At 37.5% G+C, this 20,679-nt stretch overlaps 1 protein-coding gene across 1 annotated transcript in view; it reads left to right on the top strand.

The window, feature by feature from the left end:
* The first annotated feature begins 5,358 nt into the window (after positions 1 to 5,358).
* ADGRG6 (adhesion G protein-coupled receptor G6) overlaps positions 5,359 to 20,679 on the top strand; it is a 192,553-nt gene continuing 177,232 nt past the window's right edge. The window contains exons 1-2 of the mRNA XM_060190831.1: positions 5,359 to 6,004; positions 15,672 to 15,772. Of these exons, the coding sequence (XP_060046814.1) occupies positions 6,003 to 6,004; positions 15,672 to 15,772 (103 nt within the window). The 5' untranslated portion in view covers positions 5,359 to 6,002. The remainder of the gene's footprint in view (positions 6,005 to 15,671; positions 15,773 to 20,679) is intronic.

The raw sequence follows: 20,679 nt of genomic DNA, 5'->3' as shown, positions 1-20,679 counted from the left end.
GAAATCAAGATGGTTGGCAGAGAAAGAGGGAGAGAGAGAGAGAGAGAGAGAGACCAACAGACCTGCTTCACCCTTCCTGAATCTTCCCTCTTGCAGGTGAAGAATGGACTTTTGAAACCAGGTTCAAGTACACAGTAAATATGTGCACTCAACTAGATGCAATACTACCCAGACACAAAGCTCAATATTTTTAAATCACTCTGGCCTTTGTTTCTCTTTACCTGTTGCTTAATCTTAGGTAAATTTCTCAATCAGTTTGAACTTTAATTCCTTATATTTAAATAGGAATGATAATAATTTGGAAAATGTGAGTTTATGGAGGCATTATATTTTTGTAAGTTTAGCTCTTTTCTTTTTTTAAAAAAATTTAAGTTATATTTATTTATTAGATAGAGACGGCCAGAAATCAAGAGGGTGATAGAGAGGAAGACACCTGCAACACTGCTTCACCACTCACAAAGCTTTCCCCCTCAGTGGGGACTGAGGGCTCAGCCGAATCCTGGTCCTTGTACATTGTAATATGTGCACTCAGCCAGGTGCACCACCACCCAACTTCACTCTTTATTTGCTTCACCTTCCCCTCTTTCCCTCTATTTTCTCTATATCTCCCTGGTCAATATCCTAGATGGTATATGATTAGAGGCTCTGCCGGTGATGGAACAGAAGAAAATATAAAAAGCACTCAGATGTTTGAATTTGTCTTTCATAAACTTAGACACTACAGGAACTCAGAGGAACTGAGGTACAGATGAAATATTGAGACATAGAAAAGAGTAAGAAGCTATCTCTATTTTCTCAGGTTACAAAGGAAAAATCAGGGAAGGTGTCGAGAGCAAATAGTTGAGTGTCTTCTTGCTCTGCCTGAGACAGAAGTCCAGTGAAAAGACTATGTGTCAGAGAGAGAGAGAGAGAGAGAGGCAGCTTGATGGAATGAAGCTGAAGGAGTGTTACAACTTCTCAGGGAATCAAGAAAGGGCACTGAACTTGGAGGAACAAGAATAATGGGTGATATGGACTTATGACCAAACATCAGACAGCTTGCCTTCCGTCGGCACAGATAAATGAATGACCACATTTCTTCCATCTTCCCTGAAAAAAAAGCAACAAGACTGTTGAAAGTTGAGAAATTTAATGTACTAAAGTAGAACAAGTTATTAAAGCAGAAATTAGGAAGGCAGTTAGAGGCTCACCCAGTAGAATGCATACATTACCCTGAGCCACTACGTCGAAGTACCTACAGGAGGGAAGCTTCAAGAGCAGTGGAGCAGTGCTTGGGTGTCTTTCTATGTCTCCCACTCATTATCTAAGGAAAAAAAATGACTATGGGACCAGTGGATTCGTGCAGGCATGATTAAGTGCCATGCAATAACCCCAGCGGTAAAAATAAAATAGAAATTGTGTTATTATTTATAAACAGAGACGTATTTTGAACAAGTTGATTTGTAGAAACAAAGTTGGTACACTCATTGGCAAGTAGATCAGTAGGATAAAGATACTCTGATTCCTACATAAATGGTTTATATTGCTGCTTAAAAGGTCAGTGTCACTTTTTTTTTCAGGTGTTTTTTAATCAGGAAAATGAACAGGCCTATGCTAGAGAAGCTTGTGGGCCTCAAAAGCAATTTTTTATTTACAGAGAATTATGTCCAGCTGAGAGGAAGATCTCACTGATATTAGGAGCAAGATGTGCCATCACTTCGAGTACTTTGTCAAATAGGAATAAGATAATAATTCATGTACCGACAGGGAAGGGCAAAATACATGTGTTGTGTGGAGTCAGTCACTGAATGGTCAAAATAACCAGGGCTGTGAAAGCTGATTAAAGCAGGCTAAGGAGAGAGATGATAGCTGTCTTCAGATATTTGAAAGGCTTTTTTGTGGAAGATAGAATGTCCTTGTTCAGAATGGACATTGATGGTATGAATGTTTGAGTCAATCATCAGAACGGAAGTTTCTCATAGTTGAGTGTTCATCTATGCTAAGGATTCAAACAGATGTCCAATGTTCATTTTGTCTGGAATGTTGTCAGAAAATTCCTATATGCAGAGGAATGTGGTCCTGGCACTCTCAGTTTTAGGATGATACATAGCAAAGGAGGAGGTAACAGCTATTACTAAATTTCAGGAAAAAATGCTAAGCATTCATTGACTCTGCCTGATAGTTCTGTGAGTTAAACATTCTGTGAGTTAAACTGCACATCACTTTGCATAGTAAGCTGCCAGTGTTCATGTGCTGGCAAACTACAGGAACAAGTTCTGAACTTAGGTTGTTGTAAATATATTACTTCTCTCTCTCTCTCTCTCTCTCTCTATATATATATATATATATATATATATGAAGTTATTGAAGTTATTGGATGGCTAATTTTTTAAATTTAATCGCTGCTAACAAAACATGTCTGTCTAAATAAAATTAATGCTTAAATCAGTGGATTTTGAATAAAGCATTTAGTCTTCTTGATGTAGGTAGGACTCATCAATCCTTAGAAGGCCTTAAGAGAACAAAGATCTCCTCTTAGCAAGAAGGAATTAGGCAAGCAGTCTTATTTCAAACTCTTCCCTGGTAATAATGCCTTGGGAAAGTTCATCTACCCTGCAAATTCTGGGCTTGGGATTCTATAAGGATAGAATTCAATCCCTTAAATCTCTCTCTTATCTGTCCTTACACGCACATACTTCTGTGTGTTCACTCTGTGTCTCTGGAGAATATTGATAGTTAGAGTAATTTATGTTTCTTCATTCATCCTTGTGCTCTTGATGTACTTTTCTAGCTTTTTAAAAATTTCTATGAATGAAAGAACTACATATATGAGTTTGGAAGCAGATAAAGTCATTTATTAGTTGAAACCATCAATGCAATCTGGTAAGAGATACTGGTAAACTGTGCCCAAATTCCTAAACCTGATAAATCTGAAAATAAGTTGTTTTAAAATTATCATTATTCAGGACTTAGTAGGGGCTGTATTGTTATGTGGAAAACTGAGAAATGTTATGCGTGTACAAACTATTGTATTCCTGTCAACTGTAAAACATTAATTCCCCAATAAATTTTAAAAATTATCATTATTATTTAATTTTATAATTTTTAACTTTTTATTATCTTTGTTTATTTGATAAAGACAATCAGAAATCAAGAGGGAAGAGAGTGATAGGGAGAGAGACAGAGAGATACCTACAACACTGCTTCACCACTTGCAAAACTTTCCCCCTGCAGGTAAGGGCTGGGGGATCAAACCCAGAACTTTGTACATTGTAACATGTGCATTCAACCAGGAGCACCACTATCTGGCTCCTCAAATTTATTATTATTATTACTATTATTATTATTAACAATGAGTAGAACTTAAATTTCTTCAGACTGTCTGATGTCATAAAGATAAGTTTTTGTGTCCTAATGCCTGGCCACTGGGGTCTGTAACCATGGGATCTCTCAGCTCTGGTCACTTCTAGCTAGTTTGTGCAGATTTCACGAAGCAAGCTTATTTCCCTATCTAGAAAAGGAGAGAGCTTGAGAGAGGATCTTTAATTTCCCTTACAATTCTATGTCTCTTAATCATATTGCTTATTCATCAAAATAAATACTGATAAAAGTCAGAAGAACACACCCTGGGTTTTCAGGCCCAGGATTTGTTGGCCGTGTTCCATGTTCCTTTCTGGCCGCAGTTGTCTTTGCTCAAGTCTTGCTCTACCCACCCTTACCCCCTTTTTTCCACTCCAACAATTCTCTATCTTTAGCAAATCAATGCACAGGTCCAAAAAGGATCACAGAGGACCTAGTGGGGGTTGTATTGTTATATGGAAAACTGGGAAATGCATGTACAAACTATTGTATTTACTGTTGAATGTAAAACATTAATTCCCCAATAAAGAAATAAAATAAGAAAAAAAACACATGCACAGTCGTAATTTATCAAGAATAAACCTTTGATAATGTCTTGAAAACAAAGCATTCCAGAATTTTTTTTTTTGGCAGTTATGTGTGTGGCCTGTGCTTGTGTATGTGTGCTCATGGTTTAAGCTGGATCTCAGTGCTTCTGGAAGTGTACATGACTTTAGCATTTGAAGGTTTGCCTCTAGCATTTCATGGATTAACTCCAGGAGTACACAAGGGAAAAGAACTTCTTTTCAAGTGCAACTTCTTTTTCTCTCTTCTCATCTCCAAGGAGGTGTGTCTACATTTCTTTGCCAAGCAGCTACTTTAAAGCAATACTGTAGACTAGACAGTGGACTTTCCCTTCAATGAGTAACCTGATTTGCATTTGCAAATCAATTCCCCTGAATAAAATGTTATACGAACATTTCCCCAGACTTTTGTTAACAAACTTCACCTTTGTTTTTTCATGGCCCAAGAAAACAACAACAACAAAACCAGAAACTTATTTAGTTCTTTCCCTGAATCTCAGTGAAGCAACAGAGAGCCTTTAGGTAGGTCTCAGGCAAAATCATGGAGCAGGCAGTTCTTGTCATGACGAATTTTGCTTTCAGGCAGTCCCTCTGCACCCACTTTCAGACCTTTGTGGCTGTTACTACTTCATATTGCACCATCCTCTTCCTTCCCGCCTCCAATGGCAAATTCTCCTTTCCAGAAGGAATTTGAACAATTCAAGCCAAGTACAACGAAGAAGGTTTAAAGTGATACCCTCCTTGAAATATTTAGATGCATTATAAAAAAAGTCAAAACCATGATTCGTTCATCAGGGTACTACTCATCTCTGGTTTGTAGTGTTGCTATTAAATCTGGGACTTTGGAGCCTGCCTTGAAAGCCTTTTTGCATAACCGTTTTGCTATCCCTCCCAACCTCCACTAAGGGATCAATTATCTATGGGACTCAGTGGAAGAAAGTAGTGGGTACATTCTGTGGTGAGTGTAGTGGTGGGCGTACATATGTATATTGCAGTCTTTCCTTGCCCTTTTTTCAGAGACTAAGTGATGGGCCAGGTATGGGGGTTGAATGTAGGAGATACACTTTCCCATTTCCTTTGATTTTGTAAATGATTAAGAAGTTAAGAATGAGGGGAAGGGGAAGGTGTGATGGATAAAGAGAAGGGAAGAGAGATATTGTAGGAAAAAAGTTACGAGAAGTAAATAAATAATTAAAAGAGAAGGTAAAACAAGGCATTGGTCCGGGAACTTGGCGAGGGTCCTGTGCCGATTCGAATGGGCAGAGTGGGTACTCCGGGGCCAGCCGGCAGTGAGAGAGCGTCACATCAGCCCCTGTATTCACATTTCTTTCGCCAAGGATCTCCTGGATTCAAGACTCCCCGCTTTTCGGGTAGCCTCCGGATCTGCCCCGTGCCCGCCCCCCGTCCGGGAGCTGAGCCCGGTCAGTCTTTAGTCTGCCACCCACAACCGGCCCCCGCAACTTTCTCTGGGCTGCCAGTCTGGGAAGCCTGTTCCCAGCCCACAGCCAGTTTCAGCCTTTCTGCCCCCGGCCAGCGGTGCTGGGTGGGGCCCTGCCTTTGGGGCGGCCCCTCTGCGCAGCGGCCACACTGGGCTGCCCCGCGGTTCCCGCGCAGCCCCCGCCGCACCTGAGCCCCCGCTCTGGCCGGAAGCGCGCGCCGGCAGAGAGCCACCGCCCCCGGAGCCGCAGACCCGCACCCACTGGGGGGCGCGGAGCTACAAAGGGGTGACCACGTGCCGCCCCAAGCCCTCAGCGCCAAAGACCCTCGGGATCTTCCCTCCCCGCCGACCCACGGAGCGCTCCCTGCCGGCCCTCGGCTCTCAGGTGCAGGTCAGACTTCCTCGTCCTAACTTTCCTTAAACTTCTCAGCCAGGAGGACTTTGGTGCCCCTTCTGCCGCCGTCCTTGCCGGGGCACCGACCTTCCACCTTGCGCCGCCTGCCGCGCCAGCCAGGCCGCTGCGGAGCAGCCGGGGGAACGGCGGAAGGCGCGAGAAGGTGCGTCTGGCCGCCTCCTGGGCCCCGCGCCCTCTGGGCGCAGGCGGAGCCGCGGAACACTGTGCAGTGTGGTCCTTCGAAAAAGCTTGGCGCAGTAATGCCAGAATGTAAGTTTCACCTTTCCACTCAGCATTCCTTCACACTTTTCTGTATGTATCCCTTCCCTTCTCACCCAGCGCCTTTAAATGTTTTCTGTAAGGATTCAACTCATGGACAGAATAAACCGGTTTGCTTTCCGCTTGCCCCTGGAGGCACTGAGCTGATATTGCCAGAAGGGGCCCGGACAAATGTGTGCGCGCCCCCCCCCCCCCCCCCCCCAGCGAGAGGTAAACCTCCCGTTTGGGCGTTGTGAAGCATAATAAAAAAAGGGCAGGGCTTCAAGAATGGGGGAAACGTGTTTTCAATTCAAATTAAACCAGGAGTGGCAGGCAGAGCGTCTCCATCCAGGGGCCTTGCCCTGCCAAGAAGTGCTTTCCTGGATCATCACCTGGAGACTTGGAAGGTACTGGGATACTGAGAAAATGTTGATTTTCACATTGTCACCTTTGGCTGTACAAGTTTTTCTTGGATCTTTGGGTTATTTTGAATGACTGTAAAGTAACGAAGGAATATGTCGTTTTCCATGGTGTGGGATCTGTGAGGGGAGTTATGTAGAATTCGTAGTAGGAGAAATAGTGATGGGATGTTTAGAGATGCCTAGTAGGTTTCACTCCGGTGGATATGTTATCTAAGTGCAGCGGTGCCTTACAAGAACCCCCTGAAAGGGTCAAAAGCACCAATTGGCCTTCTAAATTGGAAAAAGGAACAACCTTCTTACAGGGACTAAGCTTATTTTTGTGGCCAATTCAGAAGTTACTTTTGTCTTGTATTATGTAATTTTCTCTCTTGATTCTTTCTTTACTCTTGGGCAGACACCCAGATAGATCTCTTATGCCCCTTCTACTTACTGACTAGTATATGAAAGTGTCTGCAAATTGATGTCACCTTCTCTTTTCCAACTACTGGGTCCATACGTATTTCCACCTATATTTAATCTTTTTGTTTAATCCTGGTGAAAGATTTGCTTCTTGGATCTTGTCTTTTCCTACCTTGTCCCCCCCACCTCACCTCAGCTTCCCCCCTTTTTTTTAAAGTAGGAAAAGTAGGGCCCACAAACCCTGCACTCCTACAGCTCTATTCTTGGTAGTGAGTAGTATGGCTAGAAAGGAATCATTTATTTTTATTTTTATTAAAACTGCATTAAAGTAATTCCACACCTGAAGCTTTAAAGTTTTATTTCTGTAAGTGAAATCTTCTAGGTACAATCAGAAAGAACTTACTTTGGGATACAGCCAATAGTCTCATATTTTGAGTGAATATGAATTTGTTCTAAATATCAGTTTTTCTAAAATTATAGTAGCTTTTTTTCCAATGAGCTATATATATATACATACACATACACATATATATATATAGTTATGAAATTGTAAGATTACAGGATACATTTCCATACTGCACTCACCAAAGTTCTGTTATAATAGAATTTTTAAACAGCAGGTATTTGTATAGTTTCCTTTCAGTTTTCCTAGGTGGTTTAGATAGTAAGACTGAAAAGCACACTATACATGAAATATGAATGCTTAATTTAAAAATAAAATATGTGAAATTAGCAGGTAATTAAAATTTTGCTGACTTTTAAATGTGTAATTTAAATTTCACATGATTTAGAAATTTGTTAGATATATTAAAATATATGTTAGTACCCTAACTTCAGTTTTTATTAAAATGCTGTTTTGACTAAAAATCTTACATTTCTTGCCAGATTCTAAGTGTTACATTTTTAGTTTATGGTTATAATTCATGTGGAGTGGTTTTAGAAGTTTTGATTCTTTCAGATAGTAGTATGGTAGAAGATCAAGAAAGAATACCAACTAGTCCAATGTAAATATTCCTATTGTCTTGTTAGAAAATGTTAAAATAAACTACACAGATTATTACTTTTTAGGTTGTTATACAAACTATATTTTCTTATTCCTGTGGAGAAAGTATTTATATATAATATTTATATATATTTATATATAGTATTCATATATATATAGTATAGTAATATACTATAGTATATTACTATACTCAAGTTCTGAAGCTATATACTTTATAAACACATTTTGCAGTGGCAGTGACTGAATATTTTTCATACCCTAAGACACTTAATAGATTTAGCAAGACTTGCATTAACTGGTCTCAGGCTGCATGAAGCTACTGTTCCATTTATGGCTTAGATAAATTACATGACATTGTGCTTTTCCAATGTGAATGGTGAATGAGGCTATTGTCCCTGGGCTTATGGGAAATATTAGAAGCCTGTAGTTTTACTGCCCAAATGAACATGGATGGCATTTCTGATTTTTGGAAACAGTGATTTGAAAGAAAATCAGTTTGTATGTTAAAAATAAACTGATCACCACTTCCTTAAAAATGATCATTTTTTTCTTATTGCCCATCTCTTTGAGCTTGCATTTTTGATGGAATGATTAAAATTTTCAGAGAGACTATTTAGAATTTTGACTAGATATAAAAAGGCTTTGTCATACTTATAAAAAGTGCACCTCCCATTTAATTTCTGATTGGATAACACTATTACATTATCTGTGTTGTATGGTGTTAAAATGCATATTGAGTGATTATGGTGTTAATGTTTAAAAAGTAGTTGATCCTAACAAAAATCACAATGAAACTTCATGTGTTAATCTTGTATCTCTACTGTTCTTTGAAACATTGCTTAAGATGGAGTTACTTGGAGTATCTTATTTATTTATTTATTTATTTATATATTTATTCCCTTTTGTTGCCCTTGTTGTTTTTTTATTGCTGTAGTTATTATTGTTGTTGTTATTGATGTCATCGTTGTTGGATAGGACAGAGAAATGGAGAGAGGAGGGGAAGACAGGGGTTGGGGGGGAGAAGCCTGCAGGCCTACAGGCCTGCTTCACAGCTTGTGAAGTGACTCCCCTGCAGGTGGGAAGCTGGGTCTCCAACCAGGACCATTACACTGGTCCTTGCGCTTTGCACTACCTGTGCTTAACCCCCTGTGCTACCGCCTGACTCTCACTTGGAATATCTTAAGTGAAACTTAAAGATTGGTAGATTTAAAGCATGTGCAGCAGATATGAAAAAGGCTGAATGTGTTTAATGTAGAGCTGGTAAAAATTAAACATCAGTAATAAAAACATTATTGTGCAGAAAATTATACAGATGACTTGAACATGCGAACTCAGAGATAGGGAATCCACATTAAACTACTAAATCTATCGAATTAATCATGGTTAAAGCAATAGTGATGAGAATACCATGAGATAAATATTGATGCACTTTAGTATTTAACTTTATTTAGAAATAACTTTAGACATACATGAAAATTACAAGAATACAGAGAAAATTTATGTGTTCTTTATGTAAAATTACTTATTGTACATATTTATCCATTTTTCTATTATATTCCTTTCTTCTTCCTTGTACACTCCACTCTACATGGACAAAACACACAACTGTTACCTCCTGAACTATCTGAGAATAATCAGATACATCAAAGCTTCAGTGTTTATTTTTTTAATTGAACATTATTGAAGATACTTATATAGTTATATATAGTTATCAGAAATACTAGCTTCTGCTTATTCATATCTAGTTTTACACAATGGTAATATTTAGCTAAAAGTATATATAATGCAGAGGGCTGGGAAGTGGTGCACCCAATTGAATGCATTTGTTACCATGTGCAAGAACTCAGGTGCTAGCCCTTGGGCCCCCACCTGAAGGGAGGAAGCGTCATGAGTGATATAGCAGCACAACAGATGTCTCCCTCCCTCTATATCTCTCTTGTTCATCTCAATTTCTCACTATCCTATAAAATAAAGATTAAAATTTAAGAAAAATATTTTGCAATATTATATATAGAATATATAAAGTCTCTCTTTTGAAGATTTCTCTTTTTTAAGTATTCTTTTTAAAAAAGCTTTTATGTATTTGTTTGTTGAATAGAAATAGAGAGAACTCAAAAAGGAAGGGAGGGAGAGAAAGGGAGATGGAGAGACAGATACCTGTAGTGCTGCTTCATTGCTCAGGAAGCTTCCCCACTTCCAGTGGAGACTGGGGGCTTGAATCTGGGTCTCTGAATGGTAACAGTAACGTGTGTTCAACTTGGTAGCTACTACCTGGCCCCCAGGCTTCTCCAGTTTTACATTTACTTTGTGCACATATGTTTATAGTTTGTTTTATTTGTTACATAAGCAAGACACTTGACAGGAAAAAGGAGACAAGAAGCCAAAGAACTATTACAATGACAGAGATCAAACCTGGAACTTCCAGCATGCAAATCTGGTGCTCTACTTGTTGAACTATTTCCCTAGCCAGTTTAGCTTACCTTTGAATTTCACTGTGATACAAAGCTAGTTTTGCTTTCACTGCTCAAGTAAGGGCCAAGATTTTGCAGATGTGAATAAACCTTTCCACTTTTTTGAAGCAGAGGTGTTCCCAACTTAATAAAAGAGCTTAAATAAAGTAATACAATAGTTCTTTCTCTTTTGGTTTATTGCTTAGGTTCAAGAACATGATCTTGAACCAGAAAAAAAGAAATACAATTATAAGCTGACTTGAATGAACCAAATTACCATTCTTTTCACTGTGGGATAATTATTCTCTCTGCCACTCCTCATTTCACTTTATGAAACCGTTGCCATACAAATACAGTTGGGGTATATGAAATAATTCTAATTCTGAATTTTGTTGGTATTAGTAAAATTAGTTCATGTTAACTTCTCAAATTTATAAATATCTCCAATAATCTCTCTATCTCTCTTTATACCATAGCAATACTCAGCTCTGGTTTATAGTGGTGCAGGGGATTGAACCTGGGTCTTTAGAACCTTAGACATGAGTGTTTCTTTTCATAATCATTATGCTATCTTCTCCACCCTTAGATTCTCTTTAAATTATAGCTTTTAGGATAGCCAGTAGGGGCAAAGAGATGGAAGATGTAATGAGTTAAGTCGTATCTACAAATGGTCACATTCACTCCTAAAATAATTCCTTGTGAATAGGTAAGTTCTAAATCTTCATGAAACAACATTCAGGCAGAGAGTATTCTGTAGCCTATATAAATTGAAAGGGGGGGGCAAGTTTGTAATAATAGTAACTTGGTTCTCCAAAGAACAAGTGAGGGTACTGGAGATGGTACAATGGGTAGAATGCAGGAATTGAAAGTTCTGCATTCAAACTCTATATGCCAGAGTAATGCTCTTTAAAATAGAAAGAAAAAAAGAAAGGACAGATTCGTTGGAAGCCAGGTCACAGAGGTGTCTTTTGACCTTATTACTGTTAGTCGTGTGATCTTTGGAATGCAGTATAGCACCATAGTTGTTTTTTTTTTCTCACATGTTAAATGGTAGATTTTTATTTATTGTGTAAGTTTTAGATTCTTTTCAGCTATAAAGATCTCCGGGCTCTTCTTTTACTTAAAACATTCTTGCTCTCTTCAGTAGAACTGAGGGCACAATACAAGCAACATAAAATTTTACTGTTTTTGTAGTTCCTACTTGGAACCTTAGTAACCCTACTTGGGATTTTCCATTCTTGTGAGAAAGTTGTTTAAATCTCAGGGATGTGTCTTTACTAAGTGATCCCCTGAGAAGAAACAGTGTTTTCCTTCCTCTGTTCTATTCTTAATTTATTTGTTTCTGTCTTTCAGTAAATAGTGAAGTGGATGAAAGTTGGTTTGTCATATGGTTTATGTTTGCTTATAAGTGCTTGCCCTGACCTGGGTTTCTTTTCTGTGCAAACTGATGGAGTCTCAAGAACTGGATGGCATCACACCTTTGGTTGTTATTTGCAGCCACTATCAGATAGGTTTGTAGGCAGCTTTCATAAAAATGTCTCAGAACTGGGCATATAATTCCTAAATGTCAGACCTTTTATGGCAAAATGAAGTGTGTGAGTACATGAAATAAATAGTATTGAGTATGTCCAAACTAATGAACCTGATTTTGTAGGGATTTTTGGAAAGAAGTTGAACTTAAGAGGATGCCATTATTTACATGTTGATAAAGGAGAATTCCCATGCCCCACAAAGAAGAAGAAGCTGAAAGTTGTCTTAAGCTGATAACATTCTCTGTTAATATTTGGAAGCTCTGATTAATTTGCTCTTTCATTTCTTTAGGTCTCCGTTTCTTCCTCTGTGAGATAAATGTTATCCTTGGTTCTGCTGGTTTTCAGTTTCTTTGAATATGGTTGGACTTTTGCTTTAGAAGCATTTCACTTATCTTCAGTATGAATGAGAAGCATGAGCATCTCAGTGAATGATCAGAATTCTCTTGTGACATATTATCATCTTTCCCTTTTTGAAGTTCTCACTCAATACTGGTCAGTGTTAGCTTTAGTTCTTTTGGTTAGATAGTATCCTATTTATAGAAGAGGAAAGTACTTGCCTCCACAACCACACCAGAATATACCTGTACTATTCTGGAGTTCACATTCATCACTATTATAATAATTATAACTTACTGCAATATATTGCTTCTTAAAACAGTAACACTGCTTTTATTTACTTATTTAAAGAGTGAGAAAAGTAGAGAGAACCAGAGCAACAGTGTGGCATATGCAATGCCAGGGATTGAATGCTAGATCTCATGTTTAAGCCTTAAATTTATGCACTGCACCACTTTCCATGCCCTGGTAATACTGCTTTTAAATATTTAGAAAATTTACATTTTACAGTATATCTTGCCTATAAAATTACTATGGAGATGTTTGTCTTATTTATTTATTTTATTTATTTATTCCCTTTTGTTGCCCTTGTTGTTTTATTGTTGTAGTTATTATTGTTGTTGTCATTGTTGGATAGGACAGAGAGAAATGGAGAGAGGAGGGGAAGACAGAGAGGAGGAGAGAAAGACACCTGCAGACCTACTTCACCACCTGTGAAGCGACTCCCCTGCAGGTGGGGAGCTGGGGTTCAAAGCGGGATCCTTATGCTGGTCCTTGTGCTTTGCGCCACCTGCGCTTAACCCGCTGCGCTACAGCCCGACTCCTGTCTTATTTATTTTTTATGTGGTACTGAAAAATGGAACCAGCTGGGGCTTCTGGCATATATGATACCACTGAGTTGCCTTCCTGATCCTGTTCTTATTTTGCATTTTTAGAAGGAGAAAGGGGGAAGTGGGAGACAGAATATACAGCTCCACTTGCCATGGAGTTCCCTAGACCTGTCTTTGGAAAGTGCTGAAGATAGAACCCAGGACCTTGTACATGTGAAGGGCATCTGCACTACTCACTGAGATACTTTCTGGACCCCCTTCAGATCATTGCCTTCACTTAATTTAGAGTTTTCATAAGGAGCTGTATGGTATTAGAAACTCTAGGTTGGGAAAGATAAAAATCTGGTATGTGTATCAAACTCTACTTGATATTTCTGTAGTCATGGAAAATATGAATAATCCATGTCACTTCTGTTTTAGGTCATCTCAGAAGTTGCTATGAAGTAAATTGATTGATCTTGACTTGTGACATTTATCCTATTCATTTTTGTTTAAGTTTTTTTCTTTTGATTTCATAGTGAGCAGAATAATCATGGTTTTACATAAGAAAGTTCTGGAAGATAGCAGAAAATAACTAGTTTGGAGTCAGGCACTGTTTTGTATGTGATATGACCAGATTTAATCAACTCTGTGGATTATATCCTATCACTGCTTCTGTTTTATATTTAAAAATATTTATTTATTTCTTGGATAGAAGCAGAGAACAGTTGAGAGGGAAGGAGAAGATTGAGGGACAAACATTTGAAGCAATTGTGAAGCTTCCCATACTGCAGGTGGGGATTGAGGTCTTGAACCTGGGTCCTTGTTCACTATAAAGTGTGCTCTACTAAGTGTACCATCACCTGGCCCCCAGTTACTATTTTTGTTTTACAAGTGATAAATAAGAGGTGGTTATATAAATTTTAGGCACTGCATAGTTCATTTGTAAAACAAAACAAAATAAAACAAAAAACATTTGTCTTGACTCTACAGGTTTTCTTTTTGTTTTGTTTTGGACCCTTAAGTAGTCCCTTCCAGTAAAAAAAGACTTTGGAAACACAGGTTTAAAAGAACTGCAGGTTTCTTTTGATGTGTGGTGAAATTTTCTGGGGGTAGAGGGTCCTCACTGGAGCTTCACCATTCCAAGTTGACTTACAGATAGTATGTGCGGGAGAACACAGACAGAAAGATACAACAGTATCTGAACTTTCTTCAGTCTTATGGGTGCCAGGCTCAAACCTGGGTCATATGGGTGGGATAGCAAGAACATCAAAGGGAGCCCTCTTGCTGTCCACCACTCGTCTCTTTTTTTCTTTTTATTTATTTTTTCTCTTTTTTGTCAGCAAGTTTCACTATTCTCAGACAAGTTGTGCGGGTAAGAGAAACAGAGAGACAGCACCACAAATTTTTTCCCATGTGATAGTACTCCCACATGGTGTAGTAGAGGCTTGAATCTGGGTCCTGTGCAGTGTAAAGCAGGCTTCCTCCCAGAGCTATCTCTCTGACCCATGCAGGCCTCTTTTTTTTTTTTTTAATTAAAATTTTACTAACGTATTTTTGGTTTACAGTACTATGTGAATTTGGAGAGTGCAGCTTCACAGCTCTGTAAAAGCTTCAGCTAACACACCTAAGTTCCAGTGTCATTTGCATTTTCATATTCATCTCTTCTTTCTTCCCAACCCCACCCCTTTCTCCTTCCCCTCTGATGTCTATTTTTGATTTTTCAAATATTTTTCCACATTCAGAACTTTCTGCTTAGTGTTATACATCTTAATTCAGTTGTTCCTCTTTGTGGAAATAAAATGAAATACCACAGTGACTAGAGATTTTAAGATCTGGAGATCTTTTAACGGTGTCTTAATTCTTCTTGCCTCATTATTCTGCTGTGAACAAGGCTATGTATGGCCCCTTTTGGTGACTGATTTTTATACGTGATTTCCTTTTGCCAGCTTGCTTTACTTGATGGGAATGAAACAATGAAAGGTATAATTCCACCATTTTAAAGGTAGTATTGTTCCCATTCTCTTTTCAAGCCAAGGTACTATTGATGTCCCATTCTAAATTGAGTAGGTATAATTTAATAGTTAAAGATGAGATTATTAGATAGATGATTATTTGAGATTTTTTAAGTACAGTATCTCCATTTAATGTAATTTACTCATTTTATAATATTTGGTCTTTACTAGCCACTTAAAAATATTGATTGCTCAGGAAGTTCTTTTGAATGTTAGTACTTAAGTGCTTTATTCTAGGAAAAAGAAGAGAGCTTGGGAAATTTTGATTTAAATATTTAAATAGCAGTATATGTTAAAGAATCTCTAAAAGTTCAGGAGATTATAGAGGTAGTTCATAGAGATTTCCCCTTACTGTGCAGATGGCATGTGTGGTGAGGATGAAGATTGATGCTCAAATGACTTTGTCAAATTTTAAAAAATCATCTGAGTATTTCCCCTACATACAGTAAGAAATTACCTACTATTATATATTTTCTGATAAGAAAACTGCCATCTCTTAGTGTCAAATAAAATGCACAAGTTTTTGTTTTCTTTTGTTTAATTTGTTTGAAGGAAGCAAGCAATTGGTTATTGGTTTTGAAGACGCTTCTTTACTTGGAAGCAAGATTAAAAAGTGCTTTCTGTCTTCCAGTCCCTGATGAAAAATTACACTTTTGCTTTTTTGTTCATAGTGTTTTGCTAGGTGTTCTGATTGATACTTTCTTCCATTTCAGGATGTTTCACTCTGGTCGAATGTGGAGCTGTCATTGGAAATGGAAGTCAAATTTTCTTTTATTCTTATTTGCTTTACATATTGTGTATGTTCCTCATTCAGGTAAGTGAGACTATTTCTTAAATCCTCAATTTAATAATGTGCTATTTATTTAACTTTAATTTTGTTGGAAATTTGTTTATTTTCTTATAGGCTTTTGCTTCTCTAACCTCTTATACCTCTTTGAAATCTACATGAATACTACTACTTTGATCATTGTTTTATCTTATAATGAGTATATTACTCTAATCTGGACTTCATTTCTACCAGTTTTATTTATTTGTCTAACCCATATTAATTTACATAGCTGCATATCTAACATTAAGTGTGCTGTTACTTCCTTTATTGAAAAAAGTGCACAGTACTTCCCTTGTCTTAAGTGTTTATATAATTACTGATGGAAAGGAAAGTATAGACTTTGCTATTTTTATTTGTTTTGATATTATTGCAATGTTTCTATATGAGCAAACAATTTGAAATTAAGTTTTTAGACTAGGAAGTTTATGTAGTTGATGTAAAATTATATGGATAAATAATTAAATTATTTGCAATATTGTTAGAATTAAGTATATTTTTTATAATTAATTTTTTCTGAACTTTGACACAAGATTTTTTAGTTGTTGAAAGTTAATTGTTCTGTGAGCCACTAATTACATACATAAGTATACATAAGTCAAACAGAACCTGAGAAATGTAAATGATATTTAAAAGTAAATAGTTTTTTCACTAGTTTTTTTTACTAAGCAAACTTCATTGCTCTTAAGAACATTTTGTTTTTTTTACTGTTATTACTGCTAACTTAATTACATCATTATATTTTTGAAATTGCAATTCCCAAAGTTTTACTGATTCCTTGTAACTTCCTCAAAGTTTTACATTTACATATTTTTGATATATTTGTATGTAACTATAAATATACTTAACACATAATTGGAATACTTTATCTGCTTAAAGTGCTTATTCAAGGATCAAGAAATTAAATTTGTATCTAGTTCATAAATACTTTTTTTCAGGCCATCAAGTATTTACAGAGTTCATTGACTTGGAAAATGCCTTGCATTGGTTTCAAAGGAAGACTTATTTTTTGCCTGTGTGTGTGTATGTGTGTGTGTGTGTGTATGTGTGTGTATTTGTTTCAATTTGATTATAAAGTCATTTTGTTACTTTCAGTACCAGAAAAAGTAATCTATAAAGAAATCTGAAAACTAACTACACTGAAATTTTATGATGTACTATGTTGTACTATTTAACTTTTAAAAGTGATCCTTGGAGCACCAATTACATGATGTAAGATAAATTATGAGATTGAAATCAGTTGAGGTTTCTTTATTTATTTCTGTTAGTTCATAATACTGGTACAGTTTTCAAGCCTTCTTCAAAGCTTAAAATGAGACTCAATTTTAGATGTTGGCATTTTTAAGTATTATATTTACTATTTGAATCATTTGGATAAATGAAATAAAATGCATGTCTTTAGACTAATTAGTAAAGTAGTCAGTGGTGTTATGACTAGGGTAAAGCAAGGAAAGCACCTAGGAAACAATATTTAGGGAGGTATTCTTTCTCAAGTTTATGGGAATTCAAATAATTAAAGTTGTACTTTTAAAAAATATATATATTTATTTATTTATTGGATAGAGACAGCAAGAAATCAAAAGGGAAGGGGTGATAGAGAGGGAGAGAGACACCTGCAACACTGCATCACTACTCTAAAAGCTTTCCCCCTCAGGTGGGTTCCAAGGCTCGAACCTGGGTCCTTATGCACTGTTAACATGTGCGCTTAACCAGGTATGCCACCACCTGACCACAATTTTGTACAAACTTTAAAATTACTGCCTCACACAGGACATATAAAAATCTTCTTTATCCACCTTACTACATTCATCATGTAAGACTTTGACAATTAGATCTGTGTGTATTCCTGAAATTAGAGTGTGTATTTTATATCTTGAATCACAGTTCACTTAAAAAGTCACCTTAAACATGAATGTCTGAACTCACAGAATACCTTAGGGGTTATTGTTGGAATTTTAGCATATATTTTTGACTTGTAAGTTCAGTGTAAAGTTCCTTAACTCTAATTTTTCAAAATCGTATCTTTTAGTGTATGTTTTTAAGCACATTTAGTGTTACCTGTGGTAATATACTTCTAAATATGCACTTTCTTCAGATTTTTGGATGACAAGAGGTTATTTTAATGTGCTCAGCAGCTTTAAGTAGAATTTTGTTGCAGTGTATTCTTTTTTTGAAAAAAAAACCTTCTTATTAGTAAATATAAGAATTTACAAAATTATAATATAACAAATATAATTCCACACTTTTCCCATCACCAGAGTGCTCTATTTCCATCGTCCTCCAGTGGAAACTGTAATAATTCTCCCAAGCAAACAGATAAGAGTTGACTTTATATATCTATCTCTCCATTATATGTCTATTTTTTATTTATTTAGGAAAGGATAAATTAACAAAACCATAGGGTAGGAGGAGTACAACTCCACACAATTCCCACCACCCAATCTTCATATATGCCACCCCCTCCCCTGATAGCTTTCCCATTCTCTATCCCTCTGGGAGTATGGACCCAGGGTCATTGTTGGTTGCAGAAGGTGGGAGGTCTGGCTTCTGTAATTGCTTCCCCGCTGAACATGGGCATTGACTGGTCCCAGTCTGCCTCTCTCTTTCCCTAGCAGGGTGAGTCTCTGGGGAAGCAGAGCTCCAGGACACATTGGTGGGGTCTTCACTCCAGGGAAGCCTGGCCGGCATCCTGATGGCGTCTGGAACCTGGTGACTGAAAAGAGAGTTAGCATACAAAGCCAAACAAATTGTTGAGCAATCATGGACCCAAAGCTTGGAATAGTGGAGAGCAAGTGTTAGGGAGGTACTCACTGCAAACTCTAGTGTACTTCTGCTTTCAGGTATATATTTTGCAGTAGTTTATGGATACGTGTGAACATATGCTCTCTCTCACAGAAACTGGTGTATATCTAGGTATTGGGACTTTGTTAGAAAGTGAACCACCTGGGATGGAATTAGAGAATACTATGAAAGGAAAGGTCTCACCCGAGTAATGAAGCTGAAGGGTTGTCATTCCACACGTGAAGTCTCTGGACACAGTCTGAAGTAAAGCATGTTAAGGTGGCAATCATTGTGTTGATTAGGTTGTTATCGGCAGATGCAATATTATTTGATATGGATTGGGAGAGGAATACGGGAAAGTGGGCCCTATACAAAGGTTCCAGGACAGGGGGAAGTAGAGGCTCTATAGTGGGGATGTGAGGTTCCTGCTGTCTTAGGGTTCAAAAAGACAATCGATAGTTAATGTCATCATCACATTATTTGGTAATTGGGTTAACTTTGAAAAGTCATTTTGTTAGGGTTTGCTGTACAGTACCCAGTATCTTGTATATAGCTGTGCTATTGGTTGCTTCTGATCTACTTGGTCTAGGCTTTTGAGAGAGTCCATATATCAAATACACAAGCTATATATTAAAAAGACTCAGTCTGTGTTTTAAAAACTTCGAGACATACAATTAATTTTCCCCCTCATATTAATTAACTAGTGATTTATATGACTACATTTTACTAGGAGTGTACATAAACACCTTTCCCACCACCAAAAGACTGTGACCCATCCCTCCCACCCACTCCCACCCCCCACTGGCCCAGGAAGCTGCATGTCTACCCCTCACCACAGGGTTTTTACTTTGGTGCCCTACTTACAATTTGATCAGGTCCTGCTTTTAGTTTCCCTTTCAGATCTTCTTAGTCAACTTCTGTTGATGAGTGGGATCATCCCATACTCATCTTTATCTTTAGACTTAGCTCACTTAACATAATTCCTTCTAGCTCTGTCCAAGATGGGTCAGAGAAGGTGGGTTCATTGTTCTTGATAGCTGCATAGTATTCCATTGTGTATATATACCACAGCTTTCTCAGCCACTCATCTGTTGTTGGGCACCTGGGTTGCTTCCAGGATTTAGCTATTATAAATTGTGCTGCTATGAGCATAGGAGTACACACCTCTGTTTGGTAGGGTGTTATGGAGTCCTTGGGGTATAACCCCAGGAGAGGAATTATTGGATCATATTATATTGGATCATATTGGATCATATCATATTGGTCCATGTCTAGCCTTGTGAGAGTTTTCCAGACTGCTCTCCACAGATACTTTACCAATTTATATTCCCACCAACAATGTAAAAGGGTTCCTCTGTCCCTACAACCTCTCTAGCATTTGTTGCTGCTGTCCTTTTTGATGTATGCCATTCTTACAGGAGTGAAGTGGTCTCTTAGTATTGTCTTAATTTGCATTTCTCTGACAATCTGACCTAGAGCAGTTTTTCATGTTTGTTAGCCTTTTGGATCTCCTCTGAGGAGAATGTTTTGTTTATATCCTCTGCCCATTTTTGGATGGGGTCATTTGCTTTTTTGGTGCTAAGTTTGCTGAGCTCTTTATATATTTTGGTGATTAGTTTCTTGTCTGATGTATGGCATGTGAAGATCTTCTCCCATTCTTTGAGGGGTCTCTTTGTTTGTTTAATAGTTTCTTTGGATGTGCATAACCTTTTCAATTTGATGTAGTCCCATTGGTTTATTGCTGCTGTAGCCTTCCTTGCAATTGGGTTTCATTCATCAAAGATATCCTTGGAGTTGTAGGTGGGTAAGTGTTTTACCAATGTTTTCCTCTAAGTATTTGATTGTTTCTGGTCTGACATCTAGGTCTTTGATCCAATTGGAGTTGATTTTTGTTTCTGGTGAGATAAGGTGGTTCAATTTCATTCTACTGCATGTTACTACCCAGTTTTCCCAGCATCATTTATTGAAGAGAGCCTCCTTTTTCCATTTAATACTTAGGGCCCCCTTATCAAAGATTAGATATCCATAGGTGTGGGGATTTATTTCTGGGCTTTCAATTCTGATCCACTGGTCTGTGTGCCTATTTTTGTTCCAGTACCATGCTGTTTTGATGA

The sequence above is a fragment of the Erinaceus europaeus genome, chromosome 4 (genome assembly GCF_950295315.1).
Source record: "Erinaceus europaeus chromosome 4, mEriEur2.1, whole genome shotgun sequence".
NCBI classification, from domain to species: Eukaryota; Metazoa; Chordata; class Mammalia; order Eulipotyphla; family Erinaceidae; genus Erinaceus; species Erinaceus europaeus.
This window is presented reverse-complemented; position numbering and strand designations above follow the sequence as displayed.